Source organism: Anomaloglossus baeobatrachus, chromosome 9, assembly GCF_048569485.1.
Source record: "Anomaloglossus baeobatrachus isolate aAnoBae1 chromosome 9, aAnoBae1.hap1, whole genome shotgun sequence".
NCBI classification, from domain to species: domain Eukaryota; kingdom Metazoa; phylum Chordata; class Amphibia; order Anura; family Aromobatidae; genus Anomaloglossus; species Anomaloglossus baeobatrachus.
The window spans coordinates 34,164,296-34,191,957 of record NC_134361.1 but is presented as its reverse complement, the minus strand read 5'-3'; the positions used below and the strand labels follow the sequence as shown (position 1 = coordinate 34,191,957).

Here is a 27,662-nt window from a genome sequence, read left to right as displayed (position 1 = left end):
TATCTCTCTAAGTCTCTCGTGGGTGCTGTCATGGCGAAAGGAAAAGACTAAATTACTTACGGTAATGGGATTTTCCAGAGTCCACGACAGCACCCTTTACACCCCTGCCCTTTGTTTTCTTCACCCTTTGGGTTTGATGGTTCTACTTTTTGTCTTGTATTGTGACTAATTTCTGGCGGTTCCTCTCCATTTTTCTCTGAAACCAACTGATGAGGGAGGGGGACCGCCCCTTTTTATCCGTAGGTTTCCTGTCCTGAAGGGGGCGGATCCCTCTCTCGTGGGTGCTGTCGTGGACTCTGGAAAATCCCATTACCGTAAGTAATTTAGTCTATGGGTATTGTTAAAAAAATGTTAATGGTCGTTCTGCCCCATTCGCTTTTAATTAGCCCCTAGAAATGAGTCTTTTTAAACAAGTGCTGATGAACTTGTATATACTTAGATCTGATGGGCCCAAATGTAAAGTATGTAACACCCCCCCCACACCCCAATTATCACAGGTCAATAATCGTATTGGACTTCACGTTATTTCCAAAGGGACTTTTTGGGCCTCCGAGGCGCAGGGCCCAAATGCGAGTATGGTATATAGTCAATAGTTCTTACAGCTCATCTGAATGGTTCTTTACTTTGTCATTTAGTATTTCTAGTCCTGAAATCCACAGACAGGAGGATAATAGTTGGGATGGAGCGCTGCGTGGATTCCTAGGGGGAGGTGGCGACCAAAATAAAAGAGCGCTTTCTATATGTGACATACAGATATCTTCCATAGCCACCTTCCTTTTTTTTTTTTTCTGGGGATTTTCTTCCCCCTCCCCCAGCTTTGTTGTGATAATGTATGGAGATAATTGTGAGAAACTTCTCCTTTTATCAGTTGGGGGATTTTTGTTTTTCATGTCAGGTCCAGGCATGTGAGGGTATTGGTGACATTCCTCCACATCAGGCGTGCGGGGCAAGGTAAACTGCGTCCATTCCAGAAATGTGTGTGTCATAGAGGATAAAGAAGCAGGCCGGAAATGCTTCATTTCGCCATTTCTTGTACGGCCTTGTCTCAGATTTTTTTCATTTTTTGCATAATAAATATGTGTGCAATATATTGTCTATATCTATTCCTCACTGTTTTCAAGATCTCTGCTTGCTGTCAGTCAGTAGGAACTTTTTACGGTATGTGCACACATTTAGTACCATGTTCCTCCCCCCCCCAAATAAGACCAGGTCTCTTATTATTATAACATATTTCTTTTTATTATTATTATTTTTATTATTATTATTATTATTATTATTATTATTATTATTATTATTTATTTTAATTTTATTATTTTTTATTATTTATTTTTATTATTTATTATTTTTTTTTAATTATTATTATTATTATTATTTTATTATTATTATTATTATTATTATTATTTTATTTATTTTTTTTTTTTTTTGCACTGAAAAACGCTCCAGGGCTTAACTTATTCTCGGGGTAGGTCTTATTTTCTGCATCTCTTGGCAGGGAAAAAAAGTGGGTTTTTGGTGCAAATTTTTCCCATTCATTATATCTTCACCCCTGATTGAGCTTCATGCCTCATAGAGGTGACAACTTTTTGCTTAAGGGATGTTGTCACCTTTTTGATGTAATTGTCTTTATTTTTCTTACATAATTTTAACCTAAATTACATGCATTTAACTTTTGCAATTGACTTTCATTAAACTTTTTGCACCGCTTGGCTTTTAAGGCTGCAGAATGAATGACCTGGGAGTCAATCAGTGAGCTAGTTATCACATTTCGTCTGTTTTATTGAGCTCCTTTCGGTTGACTTATGACCACATAAAAAAGCTGATTTTTTTTTTTTCTGTACCGCCCCGCGGGCTTGGCTGCGACCGCCGAGCTGCTCTGATCCGTGCTCGTACTGTGGGTGGTGGCCCGAGCCTCTCACTGACCCAGGGGTCACGTCGCTCTGCAAGGGAGTTGGCGCTACACGCGGGGACTTCGGTGAGGAGTTCTACGGCCGGGGCCGCGGTGGTTTGATTTGGATTGTAAGTTTGTGACGCCACCCACGGGTTGTGGTGATTGTAGACACCACCGCTGCGGTGAAGGTATGGGGGCTCCCGGGAGCGGTGTAATGGCGCAGCTAGGTGTTGACCCCTCCGTGGGTAGAGGGTGTTGGTCCTGGGGCCCGGTTGGCGAGGGCCGGGGTGCAGGGTGAAGTGGTGCGGCGCGGTGCGCGGCCCGAAGGCACCGGTGTACTCTCTATGACACAATATACTGGAGTCTCTGGTAAACCAAACGGAGTGATGAACGGGGCCCGCAGTCGGCTGCAGCTTCTCCCAGAATAGGTTGGTGGTTTCCGCCTTTCTCCTGCACCTGTGTGTAAATGTTTGACTCCTATGCCTAGACACCGGTAGTCCGCTCCCCGACTTGTATATGCCGTAGGAGCCCGTTTGCCCGCAGCCGCTGGCCCTTTCGGTCTCTATGCCTTGGCGGTGACTTTAGCCTGTATGGTTGGGCTGTTATCTTCTAACGGGTCTTGTGTGGGATAGGTCCTAAAGTCCAGTCCGCAATCAGTTGATTTGACTCGGCCCTGTCGGTTCAGGGCTTTGTACTGGGTCTGAGTACCCCTCCTGGTGCTCTGGTTTCCAAACGGTTCCCTGGTTCGGTATCGGCGGGCCACCGCCCAACCCCGGTCCCTATGGTTCCACCGGCTGTAATCCCAGCTCCTTCAGGCGGCCACCACAGTCTGCCTCCTTGCCAATGGTGACTGGGCTCCGACCCAGCCACCTGATAGTTTCTTGGCAGGCCTGGTCACAGGTCTGCCCTTGAACTTGACTTCTCTCTACTCTGCACTTCAACTTGAGTGTTTGTTTTCCCGCCTCCAGGTCTGTGAACTCCTCGGTGGGCGGAGTCAAACGCATGGCTCCGCCCCCCCCCTGTTGTGGACCTCAAACCTGGAGGGTGGTGACAAGGTTTTTAGTTTGACTGATGTCACCTAACCGGGAGGGGGGGTGTGGTGTTGTGTGTGTGACTACCTGGGACGACCTGACTAGTCCAGAGCGTCACATTTCCATGGGAGCGTAAATCAGCTGATGAATGAATAAATCAGTACAATACAGATAATAGTTACAAACTCTCCATTAGAATGAGCTCACTGGTAGATTCTCAGTTAACTCCTTCTGAAGCCAGTAAAAAACCGTGCAGCACAGAGGCTATAAAAGGCAACCAATTTGTTATTTTGAATGAAATACAATTGCAAAAATCATTTTTAGTCCAAAATACAGTGCAAATTGCCTCCTGAAGGTGTCCGGAATTTTTATGATGTCTATATTGGTCGTGAATCTTGTTCGTTGTGGTTTTTTTTTTTTTTTTTTTTTTTTTTTAAAGCAATATATTTACTACTGAGGTTTATGTTGTTAGACACTTGACTGCAGAGGACGACTCCGTACCTATATTTATTGGTGCTTTGGAGATTATTTTTGTATTATGTGTTGATTAGTGTATAATCCTCTTTCTCCCTCCCTCCACAGCTGATCGGCGCGTTTGTCCTGGCTGTTGGGATCTATGCGGAGGTGGAGAGGCAGAAATATAAGACTTTACATGGCGCCTTCCTTGCTCCCGCCATCATCCTCATCCTGCTGGGAGTGCTCATGTTTGTTGTCTCCTTCATCGGTGTCTTGGCCTCGCTCCGAGATAACCTGTGCCTTCTCCAAGTGGTGAGTATTATCTCCGTCCAGGTCGGGCTCCACGACCACTTTGTACCTGTAGATTCACTTACGGTTTTACCTTTTGTAGTTCATGTACACTCTGGGGGTCTGCCTTCTGCTGGAGCTGACTGGGGGGATCTTGGCCTTGATCTTTAGAAACCAGGTAAGGCCTATATTGCGTCATCCTATTGCCGGCCCGTCAGCCAATCCTCAGATCAGTAATAATGTTGTTCTTGTACACCAGACCATGGATTTCCTAAATAAAAACATTCGGAAGGGAATCCAGAATTACTACGATGACCTCGACTTCAAAAACATCATGGACTTTGTGCAAAAACAGGTGAATGTTTCCATATATACGGTTCCGTCACAGACAGAGTTGAGCAGATTGCTAATAATCCGGGTCCGGCAGATCCGTCGCGGGTTGTCACAGAAGTCCGGATCCGATCCGGAATCCGGCACAATGTAAGTCAATGGGGAGCGGATCCATGGACGTGAGAGTGAGAGTGAGAGTGAGAGTGAGAGTGAGAGTGAGAGTGAGAGTGAGAGTGAGAGTGAGAGTGAGAGTGAGAGTGAGAGTGAGAGTGAGAGTGAGAGTGAGAGTGAGCAAAAAAAAAAAAAAAACACAACCCCGAACCCGGATTGTGCAGCTGGATTCCCGGGTCCCGGTCGGACCCGGATCGGACGCTCAAACCGCGCGGATCCGGACTTTTCAAGTTCGGGTCCGCTCAACACTAGTCACAGATGTAAATGTGTGTGTATATTTCATTAATTCATTATTCTGCTGCTTCCGGGAACAGCACCACATACCTTCGTAGGTTGTGTCCAGTATTGCGGCTTTACATAAAGAAAGAAAAAAAAAAAATCAGCCACATTCATGGGGAAAGAATCTTTATTTCAGATACCATAAAACAAAAAATGAATAAAGTGAGTTATCTGAACTTGATACCTTTTTTGTGTGTGTATGTATGTGTAATATATATTTTTATATACAGTAAAGACCAAAAGTTTGGACACATCTTCTCATTCATAGAGTTTTCTTTATTTTCATGACTCTAAAAATTATAGATTCACATTTGAAGGCATCAAAACTATGAATTACCACATGTGGAATGAAATACTTAAAAGAGTGTGAAACAACTGAAAATCTGTCTTATATTCTAGGTTCTTCACAGTAGCCACCTTTTGCTTTGATTACTGCTTTGCACACTCTTGGCATTCTCTTGATGAGCTTCAAGAGGTAGTCACCGGAAATGGTTTTCCAACAGTCTTGAAGGAGTTCCCAGAGATGCTTAGCACTTGTTGGCCCTTTTGCCTTCACTCTGCGTTCCAACTCACCCCAAACCATCTCGATTGGGTTCAGGTCTGGTGACTGTGGAGACCAGGTCATCTGGCGTTGCCCCCCATCACTCTTCTTCTTAGTCAAATAGCCCTTACACAGCCTGGAGGTGTGTTTGGGGTCATTGTCCTGTTGAAAAATAAATGATGGTCCAACTAAACGCAAACCGGCTGGAATAGCATGCCGCTGCAAGATGCTGTGGTAGGCATGCTGGTTCTGTATGCCTGCCATTTTGAATAAATCCCCAACAGTGTCAACAGTAAAGCCCCCCCACACCATCACACCTCCTCCTCCATGCTTCACGGTGGGAACCAGCCATGCAGAGTCCATCCGTTCACCTTTTCTACAAAGACACGGTGGTTGGATCCAAAGATCTCAAATTTGGACTCATCAGACCAAAGCACAGATTTCCACTGGTCTAATGTCCATTCCTCGTGTTCTTTAGCCCAAACAAGTCTCTTCTGCTTGTTGCCTGTCCTTAGCAGTGGTTTCCTAGCAGCTATTTTACCATGAAGGCTGCTGCACAAAGTCTGCTCTTAACAGTTGTTCTAGAGATGAGAAGGTGTGTCCAAACTTTTGGTCTGTACTGTATATAAATGTATATATCTGTACACCGTCTCACAATTCACTACCCCCTGAAGAAGCCATACGTAACATCATCGTAGTGTAGTCTAACTTTTGCCACTCCCTGGTCATTTTATTAGATTTGAGATGCCATATTATATGTACAGTGCTGGCCAAAAGTATTGGCACCCCTGCAATTCTGTCAGAGAATACTCAGTTTCTTCTTGAAAATGATTGCAATCACAAATTCTTTGGTATTATTATCTTCATTTATTTTGCTTGCAATGAAACAAAAATCAAATCATTGATCATTTCACACACAACTCCAAAAAATGGCCCAGACAAAAGTATTGGCACCCTTAACCTAATACTTGGTTGCACAACCTTTAGCCAAAATAACAGCGAACAACCTCTTCCGGTTCCATCAATGAGCTTCTTACAATGCTCTGCAGGAATTTTAGACCATTCTTCTTTGGCAAACTGCTCCAGGTCCCTGAGATCTGAAGGGGCCTTCTCCAAACTGCCATTGTGAGATCTCTCCACAGGTGTTCTATGGGATTCAGGTCTGGACTTATTGCTGGCCACCTTATTAGTCTCCAGTGCTTTCTCTCAAACCATTTTCTAGTGCTTTTTGAAGTGTGTTTTGGGTCATTGTCCTGCTGGAAGACCCATGACCTCTGAGGGAGACCCACCTTTCTCACACTGGGCCCTACATTCTGCTGCAAAATTTGTTGGTAGTCTTCAGACTTCATAATGCCATGCACACGGTAAAGCAGTCCAGTGCCAGAGGCAGCAAAGCAACCCCAAAACATCAGGTAGCCTCCGCCATGTTTGACTGTAGGGACCGTGTTCTTTTCTTTGAATGCCTCTTTTTTTTCCTGTAAACTCTATGTTGATGGCTTTTCCCAAAAAGCTCTACTTTTGTCTCATCTGACCAGAGAACATTCTTTCAAAACGTTTTAGGCTTTCTCAGGTAAGTTTTGGCAAACTCCAGCCTGGCTTTTTTATGTCTCGAGGTAAGAAGTAGGGTCTTCCTGGATATCCTACCATACAGTACCTTTTCATTCAGACGCTGACGGATAGTACGGGTTGACACTGTTGTACCCTCGGACTTCAGGGCAGCTTGAACTTGTTTGGATGTTAGTCGAGGTTCTTTATCCACCATCCGCACAATCTTGCGTTGAAATTTCTCGTCGATTTTTCTTTTCCTTCCACATCTAGGGAGGTTAGCCACAGTGTCATGGGCTTTACACTTCTTGATGACACTGCGCACCGTAGACACAGGAACTTTCAGGTCTTTGGAGATGGACTTGTAGCCTTGACATTGCTCATTCTTCCTCACAATTTGGATTCTCAAGTCCTCAGACAGTTCTTTGGTCTTCTTTCTTTTCTCCATGCTCAATGTGGTGCACACAAGGACACAGGACAGAGTTGAGTCAACTTTAATCCATGTCAACTGGCTGCAAGTGTGATTTAGCTATTGCCAACACCTGTTAGGTGCCACAGGTAAGTTACAGGCGCTGTTAATTACATAAATTAGAGAAGCATCACATGATTTTTCAAGCAGTGCCAATACTTTTGTCCACCCCTTTTTTATGTTTGGTGTGGAATTATATCCAATTTGGCTTTATGACAATTTTTTTTTATTTTTTTTTCATTGAAGACAAATTAAATGAAGTTAATAATACCAAAGAATTTGTGATTGGAATTATTTTCAGGAAGAAACTGAATATTCTCTGACAGAATTGCAGGGGTGCCAATACTTTTGTCCAGCACTGTATGTAATATGGCATCTCAAATCCAATGAAGTGACCAAGGTGTAGGAAAAGTTTCACTAAAAGTATTGCTATCATACTGTGGCTTCTTCAGGGGGTAGTGAATTGTCCTATATATAAGAGCCAGGATACCAAAATCTAAATAAACAAAAGGTAACAAGCTGAGAACTCACTCGAAATGACTTTGGATGTGTAAAAAAAAAAAAGGGGCATAAACAACTCATTTTGATGAGTACAAAATACAAAGAAAGAGTAAGTAATATGGCATTTGAAACCTAAGAAAGTGACTTCACGTATCGCCATCGTACTGTGGCTTCTTCAGGGGGTAATAAGTGTGTGTGTGTGTGTGTGTTTGTGTATACATACACACTCAATATATATTATTAAAATTCAGATGTAGATCCAACTCAGCTTAAGGCTATGTTCACACACTGTTTTTGTAGTGTGTTTTTTTTTATTATTATAATTTTCTGTAGGAAACAAGCTGTGTTTTACTATACCAGCCAAAGCTATGAGGTCTCAGAAATCTCAAGCACATGCTTATGGGTATTTGAAATCTACAGCATGTTGACTATTTGGGGGTTTTTTTCACCCAAAGAAATAATGGGAGAGTATAAAAAAAATCTAGCAAACAGGCTTAGCTGCATTTTTTTTCTTAGCTTTCAGTGAATAAAACTAATTTTACTAAACATGCACCGTAGACAACGCGCACGTACTCCAAATTTTGGCGGCAGAAGAACGCAGCTGTCAGTCATTCGGGTTGGGTAATAGCTATATAATATTTTTGTGGTTTTTCTTTTTTTTTTTTTTATTTTGTTTTTCTTTCCCATATTCATCTGGATGTGTGGTCTTTCTCCCATTCATGTAGCGTTCAGTTTTTTTTCTTCTGTAGAATGTCTGTTGTACAGTTCCTCCTTCCTGCACCTCTTTTGATATTACACTTTAACTCTATTGAAGTGAATGGGTCTGAGCTGCAGTACCATAAATATCCTTTGGGTAGGAGTGGCGCTGTTTTTGGTTGGGGTAGGGGAGGAAAGAAAGGGGGGGAATTAATAGGTTCACAGGTGATGTATGATGATTTAATGACACAAAATCTATTGTTTCCAGTTCAAGTGCTGTGGTGGAGCGGAGTATACAGACTGGGAGAAGAATGAGTACCACTCCTGCTCGGCTCCCGGGCCTCTGGCATGCGGGGTTCCTTACACATGCTGTATCACCAACAAGGTAATGATATAATGACTGTGAGCAGAGGCTGCTGGTATGAATGACGAGTCTGCGGGGATGACTGTGCGTGCACGCTCTCATACTCGTATATCTAGTTGTGGGTTGAGTCAAGGGCTCTCACTTATCGGACAATGGCTGCTGCTCAACCAAAGCCGCTGTGTATCCCGAGTCTTATCGGGATTGTACGAGACTAGAAAATATTCCCTATTTGTTTCCACAAACAGCGCCACTTTTGAAACATAGGCTGTGCGAGGTATTCTACCTTTTTTATTATTATTATTATTTATATTAATTATTATTATTATTAATTATTATTATTAATAATAATATTATTAATCAAAATAATAATAAATGTTGTTGTTGTTGTTAATAATAATAATAATATCGGTTCCACCATTTAATGGTTTTCGCTGTCTGGCATCTTTTCAATTTCCACAAAAAAGAAACATCAAACCTCTGCAATCCAATCAAACAGCATTACCAGTTTAAAACCAGTTCATCCCAGTAACTTCTTTACCCTTTTTCTTGCAGACCGCAGTGATGAATACATTGTGCGGATACCACGCCATGAAGCTAAACGTATGTATTGGATGGCGAGCCATGCTTTACCTTTATACTATTGTCTGTCCATCTTGTCAGGACATTTTGCTTAAATGCATGTATTATGGGAATAAAAATCATTTTTGCACTTTATTTTTATGAAACATTTTGCGCCGTTTGCCTCCTATAGCCTCTGTGTTGCGCTGTTTATTGTTGGTGCAGAATGAGTTAACTGAGAATCCATCAGTCAGCTCGCTATGACAGTGTGAAGGGGTGTTTGTAGCTTTTATCTTTTTTTTCTAAGCGCCTCAGTTGATTTAGGACCATAGACCACATCAAAGATAAATGTGCAGGGAAACTAAGAACCTGCAAAAAAAAAATAAAATTGAAGTTTAATTGTTAAAACCTTCTTTTTTTTTTTTTTTTTTTCTCTTGTCCCAAATACATTTCCAGTAAAAAAAAAAAAAAAAAAATGTCCCTGAAGTTGGATGCAATATTGTGGGAAGGCACATTTTACTTGTTTAATACTAAGTAGGAAGACTGGTCTTGCATACGCTGTCCATGCAATGTGCAATGTCTGCCAATGGTTCCCATTTATTAATGTATTTGCTCTTGTAATTTGCACTTTTTTTTTTTTTTTTTAGTGTACTTTGTCTTCCTGTTTTTTGTTGTTTTTTGTTTTTTTATTTTATTTTTTAAATAATGCTTCCCATTCTGGGCTAGTTTTTGGGGTTTCCAGATGTTTCCTGCTTCATTATGTTTTTGTTTAATTTTTTTTTTCTTTAATAAAAAAAAAAAAAATGTCTTTGGGTTAATGTAGTCTGGTCCAGTCCCCCCCGGCCATGGTCTGATTTATGTGCATTTTAATTTTTGCATAAATTTTTACAAATGTATTCAACAAAACAAAAAAGAATAGAGACTTGGGGAGGGGAATTAAAAAGGGATGAATTGGACTCTTTCTTCTTAAAAAATGATCGTGTCCACTGTATATGAAATGTTTGACGTCCTGCTTCTCTGTTCTGTTTTTGGTTGGGTTATTGTATAATACTTAGGCTGCTTTCACACCTCCGGTTTCTGCAATGCGGCACAATCCGGCACTTTGCAGGAAAATCGCAACCGTTTTTTTTTGCTGCCGGTTGCGATTTTCCTGCATAGACTTTAATTAGTGCCGCATTGTGCCGCATGGCCTTGCGTTCCATCCGGTTTTTGCCGCATGCGGCAGATTTAGCCGATGCGGCGGCCGGATGGAACGTTGCCTGGCACTTTTTTTCGTGCGGCAAAAAAAAAACGCATCGCGCCGCATCCGACCGATGCGGCGCAGTTTTCAATGCATGCCTATGGCGGCCGGATGCGGCGCGATGCGGCAAAAAACGCATCCGGCCGCCGCATGCGGTTTTTGCCACTGCGCATGCTCGGTAGCATGCCGCAAGCGGCAAAAAACGGACGGGCCGCATGGGGAAAACGTATGCAAAGGATGCGGTGTTTTCACCGCATCCGTTGCATAGCTTGCACAGCCGGATTGAGCCGCACTGCTCAAGCCGGATGTGTGAAAGTAGCCTTATGGGTCTGACTTCCAGTTATCTGAAACGTTTTGCACCTGTATAGTGGACAACTGATTTTGGTAAAATAGGAAAAAATGTTTTTGGCCCTGGCCTAATTCTTGTGTTTTTTGGGTTTTTTTTTTGTTTTTTTTTTATTTATTTTTTTTCAGTCTCCTACTATTACTTTTTGTTTTTTTGGTTGTTTTCTATTCCTTCTGACACCATGTTGTCCCTCTCTTCTTCAGAGACAGGCAGCTCAGGATTTTATCCACGTCAGAGGCTGCACGAATGCCGTGATTATCTGGTTCCTGGATAATTACACAATCATGGCCGGAGCATTACTGGGCATCCTACTCCCACAGGTCAGTGTGCATGGGGGAATGAACCTCTAGGGCTACATTCACACTTCCGTTGTTTTGCATGAGTCCCAATCCGTTTTGTGACTTATGGCACGGATGCATGGCACTTTGTTGTAAAAGGCATGCAACCGATCCGTGAAAAAAAACGTAATCCGTTGTATGTATTTTTTATGTGTGTGAATGGTCATTTGGTACTGAAAATGTATGTGAAGCTATCCCAGAGGGGGAGAGAGATTTAATGACCAGAAGTTCACTTACACTCCATCTCGGCATGCCCAAAATAAAGAAACGGATCCGTCGCCTGATTGCGTCATTTTCACGGATACCGTCGGATTCCGGCGCCCATAGACTTCCATTGTAAAAGACGGGCGCATCAGTCGGTATAAGTTTTTGTTTGGTTTTTTTTGGGTTTTTTTTTTGGTTTTTTTTTTGGTTTTTTTTTTTTTTTGCTCCTAGTCACTAAACAACTGATCCGTCATACGGCGGATGCAACGCAAGGCCATCAGTCGCAATACTTCGCTAATAGAACTCTATGTGAAAAAACAGATTCCTGCAAAATATTTTGCCGGATACCGTAATTCCTCAAGGTGACAGATTGTGACTGATGCAAAGCAACGGAAATGTGAATGTAGCCTAAGTGGTGGTCTATTCTAATTTATAGATTGGGGGCAGGGTCCTTGTAGGGGACCCTCTCTGACATTCATACTCTGAAATGAGCCATAGTCTATATGCCCTTTGTTGTGACATCCATTCATCAGTGCTTTTTTTGGTGTAATGCCTTACTTATTGGGGACTGTTTCCTGCTTTTATAGGGGTTGTCTATTACCTTAAAGGGTATTTCCATCCCCAAGATCCTATCCCAAAATGTAGTAGGTGTAGTAGTAATAGTAGTAGTAATGTTTATTATTATCAAATTTGTCCAATTAAAAATGTAGTATAGTTCTCCTGATTAGTCATGTCTCTTACCTCATGTGCAGGGCATTACAGCTTGGGCATCTAGGGATATGACCATGAGCATCTAACTAATTGTCACTATGAATGGATGTAACCATGGATGCCTCAGCTGCAATGCCCTGCACATGATGTAAGAGACCTGGTACATAAGAACTATGCTAAATTTCCAATTGAAGGTATTTGCTAATATTATTATTTATTATTATTATTATTATTATTATTATTGTTATTATTATTATAAAATAATAATATTATTCCTACTACATATTGGATTAGGATCTTGGACAGGGCCGGCTCCAGGTTTTTGTGGGCCTTGGGCGAAAGAGTCTCAGTGGGCATACATATAGTATTATGAAGCCCCTATATGCACTATGCAGCCCCCATATAACATTAACCAGCCCCCATATAGCACAATGCAGACCCATTTAGCATTAGGCACCTTCATGTAGTATACAGCCCCTATATACCACAGTTCAGAGCCAGATATCATTAGGCACCCTTATGTAGTATACAGCTTGTATATAGCACAGCCTGTATATAGCACAATGCAGAGCCAGATAGCAGTAGGCACCCTCATGTAGCATACAGCCTGTATACAGCACAATGCAGAGCCAGATAGCAGTAGGCACCCTCATGTAGCATACAGCTTGTATATAGGCTATATGTAGCATACAGCCTGTATACAGCACAATGCAGAGCCAGATAGCAGTAGGCACCCTCATGTAGCATACAGCTTGTATATAGGCTATATACAAGCTGTATGCTATATGAGGCTGCCTATTACTATCTGGCTCTGCACTGTGCTATATACAGGCTGTGCTATATAATATAGCACAGCCTGTATACAGCACAGTGCAGAGCCAGATAGCAGTAGGCACCCTCATGTAGTATACAGTGATTAATACTCATTTCTCCTCGTTCCCCCGCTGATCCGGTCTCCTTGGCGCGTCCATTGCTGTTGCTCGCTCTGACCTCTCAGCAGGCGCGCAGTGATGACGTCACCGCGCTCTGCTGCAGAGCTGTCAGAACGCCGACAGTTACAGCAGGGAGAATGATAAGAGAGTGAGCGCGCCGCTCACTCTCTCATCATTACTCTCAATTGTATCGGCACCTGTGATGCCGATACAATTGAAAGCACGATCCTCAGCAGGGGGAGGGGGGCAGTGACAGCCACCGGGCCCCCCTGAGTAGCGGTGCGCCACTCCTGCCACCGCGAGTGGGCCCCCCGGCTGCTCAGGGCCCCCGGCATTTGACCGGGTTTGCCGGGTGCTGGCGCCGGCCCTGATCTTGGATATGGTGGGAATAACCCTCCTTAAGGCTCATTTTATTGTGATTTATATAGATAGAAAAAAAAAATCTACAGCTCATAATGTGAAGACTAGCAAAATCCTGTATCACGACAAACAATTAATAATCAAATTTAGTTTTTATTGACATGATTAAAAATTCCCATAAAGAGGATGACCAGCAGGTGTCCACATTCCACAAGGTATCTACTAAAATATATGGATAACAAATACAAATATATATAAGGTGTGAGGCAAATCCCGGGATATGAAGATGAATTATGACTTCCAGTCATAATCGCTCATCACTCCCTGGCAGTGCCCCCCTCCCTTCTTGTTCTCAATGTCCAGCATCTGTGAAGGTGTTACACCTCCATGGCCATCTCCTGTGATATGGAGATGAGATGATGTGGGAACAATGGACACAGGATGACTCCCTGCCGTGACCCTGTGGTAGGAGCTGCTATCTCATTAGCAAGCTTGGAAGTATCCAGACAGAACGACTCCAGTAAAAAATGGTTCATATCTCGCAAGCCATATTTCCGATAAATATGGCAACCATAAAAATGGTGTCTCCGCATGCGGACGATGCTGGCACACCCTTTTTTATGGGAGCGGGAGCTTGGGAAATACCCCAGGCGTGATATCAGCCAATGTGGAACTAGTAGACAAGTCACGAGTCCTCTCATTCTGTAGCTAAATTCATAGCTGTCACAATGAGAGCGTTGGCGTCCGCCTACGACGCTCCCAGGCCAAGTTATGGCCATATTCCATGTTGTGGATTTTGTCCATAACTCCAGCCAGGGGTGGAGCAGTGCTCCCTCTGAGGTCACGAAGGTAGGAGGGGACCTGGATTTGCCCAGGTTGATAACCCTACTTCGGCCATTTTCCAGTGTTCTTTCGCTGGGGGTCACGTGTAGGAAACATCTGTGGGAGTTCCTGGAAACCTGGCCTACAGCGCCCCCCTGTGGCCAGACGCACAAGGTAACTGCTGGAACTGTGTATGCCTGTTTGTAAACCATGCTTTGTCTGTAACTGTACTCTGACATATGTATATTCTGTAGATTCCCTATTGTATATATTGTAGTTTCTAGTGTGCTTTAGGCTGATTAAATTATATAATTAATCTTGGGCTGTTCTGTTATCTCGATCTTGAATCCCACGTCTGTGTGTTCGGCTAATAGTTACCGTGAAGCGGTTGGTGGCAGCGAGTTGTGCCAAGGATTATTGTGGGGAGGCCAGTGAGATTCGGGGAGGTTTTATATATTCCGCCCGCGGAGGTCGGGGGAATATATACCCTACTCTCACCGGGGACCCTTCAATAATCGGCATAAGTAGTATAGCGGCCTCCTTGCTTATTGTCGGGCAATTCCATAATTGGCCTGACTATAAGAGGGGCGCTAGAGAGCGCGTCACGTGCTCTGTCTGTCGGTCGGGAGGTATAAAGGAGGGGTGACCCCCACTTGTTACCCCCCGATTGTAACGTACTGGTAGCCAGCGCGGGGGATTTATGAGTGACCCCCCCCCCGGTGGTTTGTGACATATTGGTGGCAGCGGTGGGATCGAGATAATAGTGTGTGTGAGTGTGAGACCCATACTCCCAGACACTAAAGACTGCCTGCAGCAGCTGTGGCTGCTGGGGTCTTCAGACTAGCTCAACACTAGAGTGTCAGAGTGCAGATACTGTAAGGTGTGTGGAGGCATCAGGTGTCAGTTCTGTGTCAGTGACCAAAGTCTGCAAGAATGGCTGAGAGCACCAGGAGCAAAGCCAAAGGAATGGCCGATGCTCAGGCCAGAGACGATGAGGAGGTTGTCCACGAGCCCTCCAAGAGCCCGACGCCAGAGAACAGCTCTGCAGAGGACATCGCACAACCTGGCACTGCTGGACAAAATGAGGAGGAGCTCGCCCAAGGGTCCTCAACGAGCCAGATGCCAGCCCTCCGCTCTGCAATGGACAGTGAATCACCAGGCTCCGCAGCGGGCCGCAGATCACCACGTGCCATTCCACCGAGCCTGGGAGGCTCGGATAGCCTTCTTCAAATGGCTATGGCCCTTCTCCAGGCTGGAGACCAGGAGGGCTACAAGGAACTCCTGGCAGAGCGCAGGGCAGAGCGGCAGGCGGCGCGTGACGCTGAGGCTGCGGAGCGGCAAGCAGCGCGTGAGGCTGCGGAGCGGCAAGCAGCACGTGAAGAGCGACGGCAACAGGCAGACCGTGACCACCAGCTGCAGCTAGCTCAGCTCCGGCCCTCATCAGCCACACGTGACCTTCAAGACACCAAACTTCCAAAGGTCCGTGTTGAGGACTTCCCAGTGCTGGAGAAGGATGGAGACTTGGACTCTTTCCTGACTGCTTTTGAACGGACTTGCTTGCAGCACCATCTGGACAAGGATCAGTGGGCCAAATACCTGACCCCCCGTCTAAGGGGTAAGGCCCTGGATATCCTTGGGGACTTGCCTGCTGAGGCAGATCAGGGCTACGACGCCATCAAGCGGGCCCTGATCCAACAGTACAACCTCACTCCGGAGTCCTACCGCAAGAAGTTCCGGACCCTGCAAAAGGGGCCAAAGGACTCCTGGGCTGACCACCGGCGGGCACTTGCCCGAGCTGCCGACCACTGGACCCAAGGCCTGCAGCTTTCCACCGGACCGGAGATCCTGGACTTGTTCATCACGGAGCAACTCTTGTGGAACTGCCCTGAGGATCTCCGCCAGTTCATCCGAGACCAGAAGCCAAAGGGGTCCACGGCTACAGCTGCCCTGGCCGATGACTACACCAACAATCGGGCTCCTGAGGCCAGGAGAGCAGCCACCAGCAGCACCTGGAGAGGGGGTAAGATGAACTCTGCGACTGCCCCACCTGCCCCTAGACTGCAGGGGGTGTCCCCCTCAACTCCCCTCTCCAGGCCCGTGGCAGAGCCAAGACGGTGCCACCAGTGCAACCTACCTGGACACTTCAAGGCCATGTGCCCTCAGCGTCCCAAGGCCCCGTCCCCGTCCCAAGGGCCGCCCAAGGTGTATTGTGTGGGTGGGGGTGGTGGTAGGTCCCTGGACAGCTTCCAACCTGTCACCGTCGGCCGGTCTGTGACCATAGGACTGCGAGACAGCGCCTCGGAGGTGACTCTGGTGCGGCCTGAGATGGTGTCCCCCCAAGACTTGATCCCTGGAAAAACCCTCGCTGTCTCCGGGATTGGAGGCATTGACCCGGCGCTGCCTGTTGCTGACATTTATGTGGACTGGGGCGCAGGGCGAGGGGTGAGGGAGGTGGGGGTAACTGATCGGATCCCTGCAAACGTGCTACTTGGGACAGATTTGGGGCAGATAACCTCCCAGTTTGGGCCCCCCCCAAGGGCTGAACCTTCAGCCCGTACTGACATGACTCCTAACAATGTTAATGTGTTATCTATGAATGATGTAAGGGAGGAGGGAGTGAACTCTGATATTTCTGCTTGCATAGACACCATAGACACACACTCAGCTGCAGCTGTGACAGGGGAGGGGGTCAGAGAAAGGTGTGACAATGCCTCTACAAGTGATCAGCCAGTGAGCTGGGATCTGTTGCCCTCTGCAGGGATAAGCAGAGAGCAGGGTGCTGCAGGGGGAGGACCAGTGTGTGGGGTGGGGGCTACCACAGCAAATGTGGGGTCCCCAGAGATTTCACAGCGGGGTTCTGTTGCTGCAGGAGGGGAACAGGCAGGTGAGATTGGGGCCGGTCCAGGAGCGGAAGTGCTCCCAGGTAAGATCTCGGTGCATGGTTCCCCCACAACCGGGGTGTCAGGAAGCCAGGTAGGTCTGCCTGAACCGGCAACTTGGTCAGGAACGGAGGAGGAGCAGGCACGACCCACGGTCGCAGCGGCTGTGGCCGCTGTCACCCGCAGTGGGAGTGCTGGAAGCCAAGGGGCCTCCCGGAGGTCCGATAGCTCTTCCCCTTCTGACCAAGTGGCAGCCGAGTCAGGTGGAGGCCAGGACACAGGTCCCGGGGTACTGACCGAAGATGTGACAGTCTCGTCGATTCTGGCCACATCTAGTCAGGGGTTTCAGGCAGCGTTAGAAGCTGACGACAGCCTGAAAGCTCTTAAGGAGCAGGCGGCACAGCCTCCCTCGGACTCGGACCCGGAGCGAGTGGTCTGGGACCAAGGACGGCTGTACCGGGCCACGGTCCAGCAGGGTTCACCGGAGGCGTGGCCCAGGGACCGACAGTTGGTGGTACCCTATCCGTTCCGGACGGAGTTGTTGCAGATCGCACATGAGATTCCGATGGCCGGACACCTAGGGATCGCTAAGACCAAGGCCAGGTTAAACCAGCATTTCTACTGGCCAAAAATGGGGGCCGATGTGGCTGCCTACTGCCGTTCGTGTGAAACCTGTCAGAGAGTGGGGAAGGCGGGGCCACGCCCCAAAGCCCCACTGGTATCTCTGCCCATCATCGATGAGCCTTTCAGGAGGGTGGCTGTGGATCTGGTCGGCCCGCTGGCCATCCCCAGCAGCTCCGGGAAACGCTTCATACTGACGGTAGTGGACTATGCCACCCGGTACCCAGAAGCAGTGGCCTTGTCGTCCATTCGGGCTGACAAGGTGGCCACCGCATTGCTGGAGATTTTCTCCCGAGTGGGTTTTCCCCAGGAAATGCTCACTGACCGGGGGACCCAATTCATGTCCCAGCTGATGGAGGCCCTCTGTAAGCAAGTCCAGGTGCGACATCTGGTGGCCAGCCCGTACCATCCACAGACTAATGGCCTGTGCGAGCGGTTTAATGGCACCTTAAAGCAGATGCTTAAGATGTTGGTCGACTCCCATGGGCGTGACTGGGAGCGGTATCTCCCACACCTGTTATTTGCTTACCGGGAGGTTCCACAGGCCTCAACAGGATTCTCACCGTTTGAGCTCCTGTACGGGCGACGTGTGCGGGGCCCCCTGGCTCTGGTGAAAGAGGCTTGGGAAGGGGATTTGGCCACCCCTGGAGTGTCGGTTATCGAGTATGTCATGCGCTTCCGGGACAAAATGCAGGCCTTGACGCAACTGGTACACGACAATATGGCTCAAGCCCAGGCCGATCAGAAGCGTTGGTACGACCAGAACGCTTGTGAGAGGACCTACCAAGTGGGTCAAAAGGTGTGGGTACTGGTCCCCGTACCACAGGACAAGCTTCAGGCAGCCTGGGAAGGCCCATACCTCGTGTACCAGCAGCTCAACCCTGTGACGTACCTGGTCACCCTGGACCCTGCCCGTGGAAGGCGGAAGCCCTTCCATGTGAACATGATGAAGGCACATCATGAGCGGGAGGCATGTGCGCTCCCCGTGTGCAACCTGCCCGAGGAGGGAGAAGCGGAAACCCTCTTGGATATGCTAGCCCAGGTTAGGGCAGGCGGATCCATTGAGGATGTGGAGGTTGGCCACCAGCTCTTGGAGGACCAACGGTCCCAGCTGTGAGCCACCCTACACCCCTTCCGGGGGTTGTTTACCAACCAGCCCGGAAGGACTGACTTGGCTGTCCATCACGTGGACACTGGGGATCATCCCCCGATCCGGCGTTCAGCATATCGGGTTTCCCTGGAGGTGCAGCAACACATGCGCCAGGAGATTGACGAGATGCTGAAGCTGGGGGTGATCCAGGCATCCAACAGCGCTTGGGCCTCGCCTGTAGTCCTCGTCCCTAAGAAGGACCGAACCACTCGGTTCTGCGTGGACTACAGGGGGCTCAATGCTGTCACGGTCGCCGATGCGTACCCAATGCCACGCATCGATGACCTGCTCGATCAGTTGGCCGGGGCTCAGTACCTGACCATCATGGATCTGAGCCGGGGATATTGGCAGATCCCCCTGACTCGCAAGGCCAGGGAACGCTCTGCCTTTATTACCCCATTTGGACTGTACGAGTCCACGGTGATGCCATTCGGGATGAGGAATGCCCCTGCCACTTTCCAGCGGATGGTCAACACCCTGCTCAAGGGACTTGAAGGGTACGCGGCCGCGTACCTGGATGACATTGCCGTCTTCAGTCCCACCTGGGAGGACCACCTAGAGCATCTAGCACAGGTGCTCAGGCGGATCCACCAGGCAGGTTTGACCATCAAGCCGGGAAAGTGTCAGCTGGCCATGAGCGAGGTCCAGTACCTCGGTCACCGGGTAGGCGGGAGAACACTGAAGCCCGAGCCTGAGAAAGTGGAAGCCATCGCATCCTGGCCCACCCCCAGGACCAAGAAGCAGGTGATGTCCTTCTTGGGGACCGCTGGGTACTATAGGAGGTTTGTTCCATGCTATAGTAGCCTGGCAAAGCCCTTGACGGACCTCACCAAGAAGAAGCTGCCCTCTGCAGTCGATTGGACAGTGGACTGCGAGACAGCCTTCCGGGCCCTAAAGGACGCCCTGTCCAGCCCGCCCGTGCTACAGGCAGCCGACTTCACGCGGCCGTTTGTAGTACAGACCGACGCCAGTGACTTCGGCCTCGGTGCGGTACTCAGCCAGGTGGACTCTGCGAGCCAAGAGCACCCAGTCTTGTACCTGAGCAGGAAGCTGTTACCAAGGGAAGTGGCCTATTCCACGATGGAGAAGGAGTGCCTGGCCATAGTGTGGGCCCTGCAGCGTCTGCAACCCTATCTATACGGGCGCCACTTCATCGTGGAGACGGACCACAATCCCCTCAGCTGGTTGCACACCGTCTCTGGGACGATGGGCGATTGTTGCGATGGAGCCTTGCGCTCCAGCAATACAACTTCACCATTCGCCACAAAAGGGGCCGTGACCACGGTAACGCAGACGGGCTGTCCCGACAAGGAGAGGTCGCGGACGGGCGCACGGGGGAACACCGGAGTGTGCTGCCCCCTAGCGCCCTCAAAAGGGGGGAGGTGTGAGGCAAATCCCGGGATATGAAGATGAATTATGACTTCCAGTCATAATCGCTCATCACTCCCTGGCAGTGCCCCCCTCCCTTCTTGTTCTCAATGTCCAGCATCTGTGAAGGTGTTACACCTCCATGGCCATCTCCTGTGATATGGAGATGAGATGATGTGGGAACAATGGACACAGGATGACTCCCTGCCGTGACCCTGTGGTAGGAGCTGCTATCTCATTAGCAAGCTTGGAAGTATCCAGACAGAACGACTCCAGTAAAAAATGGTTCATATCTCGCAAGCCATATTTCCGATAAATATGGCAACCATAAAAATGGTGTCTCCGCATGCGGACGATGCTGGCACACCCTTTTTTATGGGAGCGGGAGCTTGGGAAATACCCCAGGCGTGATATCAGCCAATGTGGAACTAGTAGACAAGTCACGAGTCCTCTCATTCTGTAGCTAAATTCATAGCTGTCACAATGAGAGCGTTGGCGTCCGCCTACGACGCTCCCAGGCCAAGTTATGGCCATATTCCATGTTGTGGATTTTGTCCATAACTCCAGCCAGGGGTGGAGCAGTGCTCCCTCTGAGGTCACGAAGGTAGGAGGGGACCTGGATTTGCCCAGGTTGATAACCCTACTTCGGCCATTTTCCAGTGTTCTTTCGCTGGGGGTCACGTGTAGGAAACATCTGTGGGAGTTCCTGGAAACCTGGCCTACAGCGCCCCCCTGTGGCCAGACGCACAAGGTAACTGCTGGAACTGTGTATGCCTGTTTGTAAACCATGCTTTGTCTGTAACTGTACTCTGACATATGTATATTCTGTAGATTCCCTATTGTATATATTGTAGTTTCTAGTGTGCTTTAGGCTGATTAAATTATATAATTAATCTTGGGCTGTTCTGTTATCTCGATCTTGAATCCCACGTCTGTGTGTTCGGCTAATAGTTACCGTGAAGCGGTTGGTGGCAGCGAGTTGTGCCAAGGATTATTGTGGGGAGGCCAGTGAGATTCGGGGAGGTTTTATATATTCCGCCCGCGGAGGTCGGGGGAATATATACCCTACTCTCACCGGGGACCCTTCAATAATCGGCATAAGTAGTATAGCGGCCTCCTTGCTTATTGTCGGGCAATTCCATAATTGGCCTGACTATAAGAGGGGCGCTAGAGAGCGCGTCACGTGCTCTGTCTGTCGGTCGGGAGGTATAAAGGAGGGGTGACCCCCACTTGTTACCCCCCGATTGTAACGTACTGGTAGCCAGCGCGGGGGATTTATGAGTGACCCCCCCCGGTGGTTCGTGACATAAGGGTCATATACTAAATGGGTTTCTTTCAATTCCTATAGTTAATAAAGCTGTTACTTACATACCACAAAGGTTTAAAAGGGTATAAGCTCTCAAATTCCCCCAAAAAAGTAAGCTATAAAGACACCGTATACATGGTAGTCATGAAAGGTCATGAAGGGAATATTTATGGAGGTAACCTTTTATACCAAACACCACATGAATATGTGCATAAATTAGAAAAGAAAGAAACCAAAAAGATGATAGATATAATATATATAAAGCAACCCCTATAAAACACACATAATCAAAGTCAATAGTTTCTTATTGTGGAGTGCGGCTCCAGGAAACCCTAGCACTGCACCTGTATATCCATACAATGATTATATATATATATATATATATACTGATTGGTACCCTTTCCAGATGCTACTGACAATCCAGCCACTTACCAGGTATTGTAGATGTGCTCCATTAAGACAGCTGCACTTTCTATCTTTTAGCTAAGATCAAATGTGGCATCTTTCAAAAAGGCGGCTTTGGCCTGGGCTGCCCCCTAGTAGCTTGATACAATATGCACACTGGGTACAGTGTGCCAGAAAGCTTGCTCGATGGCTCATATAGCCATCCGGTAGAGCCGCTGGCCCTCCAGCATCAATGCTATTAGGTTGGGTAAGATTGAAAGCGCAACGTGCTCCAGGAGTGGTGACCCTGGGGTGCTCTAACTTACTGGGCTTTTAGTCCTCACCTTGGGTGGCAGCCTGGGCAGATGCTAGTAGCAAGACTGGGCCCTTCCTTGGCTTCGGCTAAGGTAGGCTACTAGTCTCTGACCCTTGCTGTGGTCTTCTGGCTTGGAGAGACGGGCAATGATTTTGGTGACCCTTCTCCCATTGGAGAGGGGGTCAAGTAGACCAATATCCTAGTGCACTTTTTTTGCCTTGGTCACTTTTTAAGCTCATTCAGGTATCGAGCATAACTTTGGGCTTATGATAAATATATATATCTGCCCACTGTGTACAAGCAACCGGATGCCATGTCAGTTGTGCCTTTCAGTTCATGAACTGAGAGGTACCAGATAACCCCATTTAAGGAGTATATTTGACCTTGTAACCTTCCATTTCCTTTATACAGTCTGTTTTGTACTGTTAATGATTGTTGTACGTATACCCTCTTTCACTTGTAAAGCGCCATGGAATAAATGGCGCTATAATAATGAATAATAATAATAATAATAATAATACATATTATTGTATGCCTTTATCGTTTTACTAGTTCCTTGGAGTCCTCCTGTCGATTCTTTATGTGACCCGAGTAGAAGATATGATCAGGGAGTGGAACAGTTCTGCTGATGTTCTCCTGGAGGGCGAGAGCACAAAACCCGAGATCGAGTTTTCCACCGTGGGCTGTTGCCGATGCTATCCAGGCCAGGAATCGACAGCCTGAGTGTCTTCACCTCTCAAGAATTGTCATGCTAATATACACTAAATATTAACTTCAAGAGCTCATCGGGAACATTAGTGCTGATGGACTCTGCTACATGTCCCTCTATGGCTGACGGGTGACCGTATCGTGCCTGTGACCGTTCTGTACAGAACATCACTGTATTGGTTCTCAGTGGTAACGACTTTTTGGAAGCATTCCAAGCAGTAATCCTCTATTCTACAGCAAAAAGGAAACACTGCCGTGAATAAACTGCACTCTATGGATTCCGGACAAACCTAAAACCCCATGGCAATACTGATGTGTACTCATGTGGAGGTTGCTCCATCAATTTTCAACATAATCTGTTGTGGGGTTTTTGGAGGTTTGGGGCAAAAAGGGAAAATTTCAGCCCAGTGTTCAAAGAATTTGCAAAATGGAGACCCTTCAAATTTAAGAGGGTGCCTCAAACATAAGCCAATGATTGCAGGATGCCCAAGTGCAAGGAACCTGGCACCACAAGTGTTCATTTATCCAACAGCAATCCTAGAGGTGAAACTAAGTACTGCATGGTGCACATTAAAACTAATGGGATGTTTAATGCCCGGACATGTCAAGTCCTCCAGAGAGGAAGGGGTGTATTAAAGTGGGCTTTCCAAACCATACTAAAAATGTATTTGAAATGTGCACATAATCTAAGAAACTACTGTACTAACTTCAGGCCTCAATAGCAGGTCCATGTGCACATGCATTGTCCATGAAAACCACTTTTCTAATACCAGTGGCCCCCCAATACCTCCTCTGGGGGACCAGATGGTAATTGGGATATATTAGAAGGGATGAGCATCTCCTATACCTGTTCCAAATCATTCCTTTTTGCTTTTATAAAAGTCTGGACCCTCCCTTTAATTAACTCCACGTACACTGTGTATTGTAAGCAGCCGTATTTTGCTTTGCAAGAAAGGCGATGTGTTAATGGCAGATATAAAGGTATAATATATACACATATGGTGCTATAATCCTGGAACCTCACGGAAATGCAGGGATTTCATTGTAGAAGGGACCTTTTTGTATGTTTTGTCTCCTGTCGTGTTTACATGCAGAATATAACTTTTGCTACTAGACTAACTGGTCTGTGCTCAGGTGTAAAGTGCCAATAACATACATATATAATAATTTTTTTTTTTTTTTTTAGAACTTTCAGTAGTATTTGTACAGCTTTCACACGGCTCCGTTCACTAGAAACTGATTGAGTGAAAATTGGCACAGCCTAAAAGATGGCTGCCATGTTTTATTATGTGGTGTGGCCTAGAAAATGGCTGCCGAGCTGCAATTCCTAGTGTATTGGTGTGTTGTACCCTTTATGACCATTGGTTCATTACAAATATCTACCTGTACAGCATGTAGGGATGACTTTCTGTGAAGTGACTATCCTCCATATTACTTTTTACTCCTAGTTACCATTAGTCTGTACTATAATAAAGGTGGTCACTCGGTCGCCATTTTGCAGGTTTGCCTCCCTCTATAGGCTAGAAGATTAACAGACATCTTTAATATAAAATAACATATTACTTGTATTTTACAGTAAATGCAGCCAGGGCCATGAGGTGACACTAACTGATTGCTATAGACGATCTCTCCAATTTCTGTCGGCAGTAGTTGCCGTACATGAGGCCCTCAGGCCCGTACTTTTCCTCATATAAAACACTAATCGTAACCTGTGAATCAATTAGCATTTATTTTTGTGGGCTTGGTTCCATCTAAAATGACAGGCCTCAGTTCTCAGACTAGGCCTCGTTGCCCATGGCAACCAATAAATATAGCTCCTTTATTTCTTTCCAGAGACATTTAGGAAAAAAATAATGACATTTTAAACTCTTATTGGTTGCTATGGGCAACTTTTACTACACAAAATGGCTGCCACCAGCACTTATGTACTTTGGGGGCAAAAATATCATATGTCAAATAAAACACCTGTAGTATTGCAAGAATATATGCCAGGACTTGAATACTTTTGTACATAAACCTAATATTTAGAGATTTCTTTAATGATGTTTGTGATTATTTTTAGGCCTCATGGACATTGACAAAGAACCTGTATGGAAATACATAGTCCTCTATATCTGTACGCTGCCATGTTTTGGCTAGGTTCACCTTCTTTTGTTTTGTTTTTTTTTTTAAGCTGATAAAATAATTGGATTTATCAAGTAAACGCTTCCTTTTTTTGTAGTTTATTTTTTCTTGAAGCGTTGAAGAGATGTGACTTTTTTGTTTACTGTAGTGGGTGCAGAGTTTGCAGTCGCACCTAGGCCTTTGAGCCTAGGTCCCCAAAACCACCACTTTCGTTAATATTAGAATACCAGTACTGTTAGGGTACTTTCACACTTGCGTTAATTACCTTCCGTCACAATCCGCCCTTTTGGAAAACAGCGGAATCCGTTAATGGATTCCACTGTCTCCCATAGACTTGTATGGATGACGGATTGTGCCAAAAGTACCTGCGTTGCTTCCGCCGGGCGGAAGGAACGCAGCATGGAACGTTTTTTGAGCGGTGGAATCCTCTATTTTTCACTGCGCGTGCTCATCCTTCCTTTTTTTTTTTTTTTTTTTTAATCACAGAAACTTTATTTTGTTTCTCGGTGGCCGAACGTTCAGCTGAGCAGCCGGCATGTGAGAGCTCTCAGCTGAGCGCCCGGCCGCCGGCATGTGAGAGCTCTCAGCTGAGCGCCCGGCCGCCGGCATGTGAGAGCGCTCAGCTGAGCGCCCGGCCGCCGGCATGTGAGAGCTCTCAGCTGAGCGCCCGGCCGCCGGCATGTGAGAGCGCTCAGCTGAGCGCCCGGCCGCCGGCATGTGAGAGCTCTCAGCTGAGCGCCCGGCCGCCGGCATGTGAGAGCTCTCAGCTGAGCGCCCGGCCGCCGGCATGTGAGAGCTCTCAGCTGAGCGCCCGGCCACCGGCATGTGAGAGCTCTCAGCTGAGCGCCCGGCCGCCGGCATGTGAGAGCTCTCAGCTGAGCGCCCGGCCACCGGGAGATCAGCTGATCGTTCACAATAGTCTGCTGCTAGTAAAACTGTAAAGAATAAAAAAAAAAAAAAAAAAGGTTTCCGTTGTTTTGTACGATCTGTTGTGCCACTATATGCAACGCATCCATTGCATCCGTCACACAACGCAATGCAACGAATGCCGTTCAACGCAAGTGTGAAACTAGCCTTAAAGACCAGTGATGGGCAAATAGTAAAATATTTGGGTTCAGATTATTCGTACCGAATCTCTAGTACTATTCCAGTATTCGTCATGAATAAAGAACATAATGTAAGTCAATGGGGAACCCGAGCGTTTTTCTTTAAGATTTCCTAGAAAAATGCTCGGGTTCCTCATTGACTTAGGTTTGTTATTCGTGACGAATACTAGAATAGTACTGGGTGTTTGGTAGAAATAACCCGAATACCTTACTATTCGCTCATCACTGTTAGAACCATTAACGATCAATGGTCTTTCTTATATTCACAGACAAAAAAGAAAAATGTTTTCTTTTTGTTTCTGCAAATTTTATCCTTTACTACATCTACCGACATAAATTGTTGCACCAAAATGGTGCAAATTACCAAAAAAAAATAAATTGGGCTGCAATAAAAAAGCATACCATATTTTTCATTTTATAAGATGCACCCCATATTTAGAGGAGGAAAATAGGAAGAAATAACTTTTAATGTTAAAATTAGGGTCCGTCTTATAATTCCAGTGCGTCTTATATTAGCTCACAAGGGGGGAGCGGTAGCAGTGATAGAGGAGGCTCACAGGAGGCAGACTCTGCGATGCTGTGGGCTCGTAGGAGGGTCAGTGATACTGTGGGCTCAGGGGTGTTGAGACAGCGGGCGCCATTGATCTGCCGGCAGCCAGTGGGCTCCATTGAATCGCCTGTGGTTGACACACTGGACTTCAGGAAAATGGCTGAGGAAGCGGCGTGTGCACAGATTGACGCAATGGGCTTTAAGAAAATGGCCGCGGAGGCCAATCTGCACACGCGCTGCCTTAGCGGCCACTTTCTTGGAGTCCATCGCGTCAACCACCGGCGGTTCAAAGGAGTCCGCTGGCAGATCAATGCTGCCTGCCAGCGCGGCACTTTCGAGCCCGCAGTATCGCTGACACTCAGTCTTATGACCCTCCTGAGCTGCTCCACTGCAGTAACGCCCCCTCCCTGAACCCTCTGAATCCTCCTGTCACCCAGCTTCACCACAGCTGCCCCGGTAAGCAACATTCGGATTATAAGACTTCCCCCCCCGCCCCCCCCCCCCCCCCCATCCATTTTACCTCAGTTTTGGAGGTGGGGGGGGGGGGGATGTCGTTTATAATCCGGAAAATACAGTATATTAATGGAATGGCATTTTTAAAATTTTATATAAACTTGTGCAATGGAAAACCACTTTACAGCATGATAAGGTGACCCCTGGAGGGATCACAACTGTTGCCAGCGATGTCCGAATGCGGAGGGGGTCCCGGTCAACCCCTCAGCTTCCTTTTAACCTTAATGTGATACAGACAGAGAATGGTATCTGCACATAAGGCAAGAGAGTGTGCGCTCTGAACTAACGTTTATTGTACATATAGGTTTTTATCAAGCTAATAGGGGCGTAGCTATGTCGTGTACAAAGGCATAACTTTCGTTTCTCGGCAAAGCATAATTAAGCTTCACTTCTCGGTGAAGCATAAGTTTCGCTTCTCCTTGGCTAAGCACAAGTCTTATCTCTGTCCTTGGGAAGACATAACTTTTTCAGTCTGTTTGTGCACTTTTGCAAGCAGCGTGAAGTTCTGTGAATTTCTATCCAACTAAAGTTAACTCTTTTTCCTCACAAGCAATATATCTAAACGAT

General features: G+C 46.8%; 1 protein-coding gene across 1 annotated transcript in view; it reads left to right on the top strand.

Annotated features, from left to right (window-relative positions):
* The window catches only part of TSPAN15 (tetraspanin 15), a 50,066-nt gene extending 24,530 nt beyond the window's left edge, over positions 1 to 25,536 (top strand). Inside the window, exons 2-8 of the mRNA XM_075323521.1 lie at positions 3,502 to 3,687; positions 3,767 to 3,841; positions 3,923 to 4,018; positions 8,464 to 8,580; positions 9,112 to 9,159; positions 10,907 to 11,023; positions 22,647 to 25,536. Of these exons, the coding sequence (XP_075179636.1) occupies positions 3,502 to 3,687; positions 3,767 to 3,841; positions 3,923 to 4,018; positions 8,464 to 8,580; positions 9,112 to 9,159; positions 10,907 to 11,023; positions 22,647 to 22,817 (810 nt within the window). The 3' untranslated portion in view covers positions 22,818 to 25,536. The remainder of the gene's footprint in view (positions 1 to 3,501; positions 3,688 to 3,766; positions 3,842 to 3,922; positions 4,019 to 8,463; positions 8,581 to 9,111; positions 9,160 to 10,906; positions 11,024 to 22,646) is intronic.
* Positions 25,537 to 27,662: the final 2,126 nt, after the last annotated feature.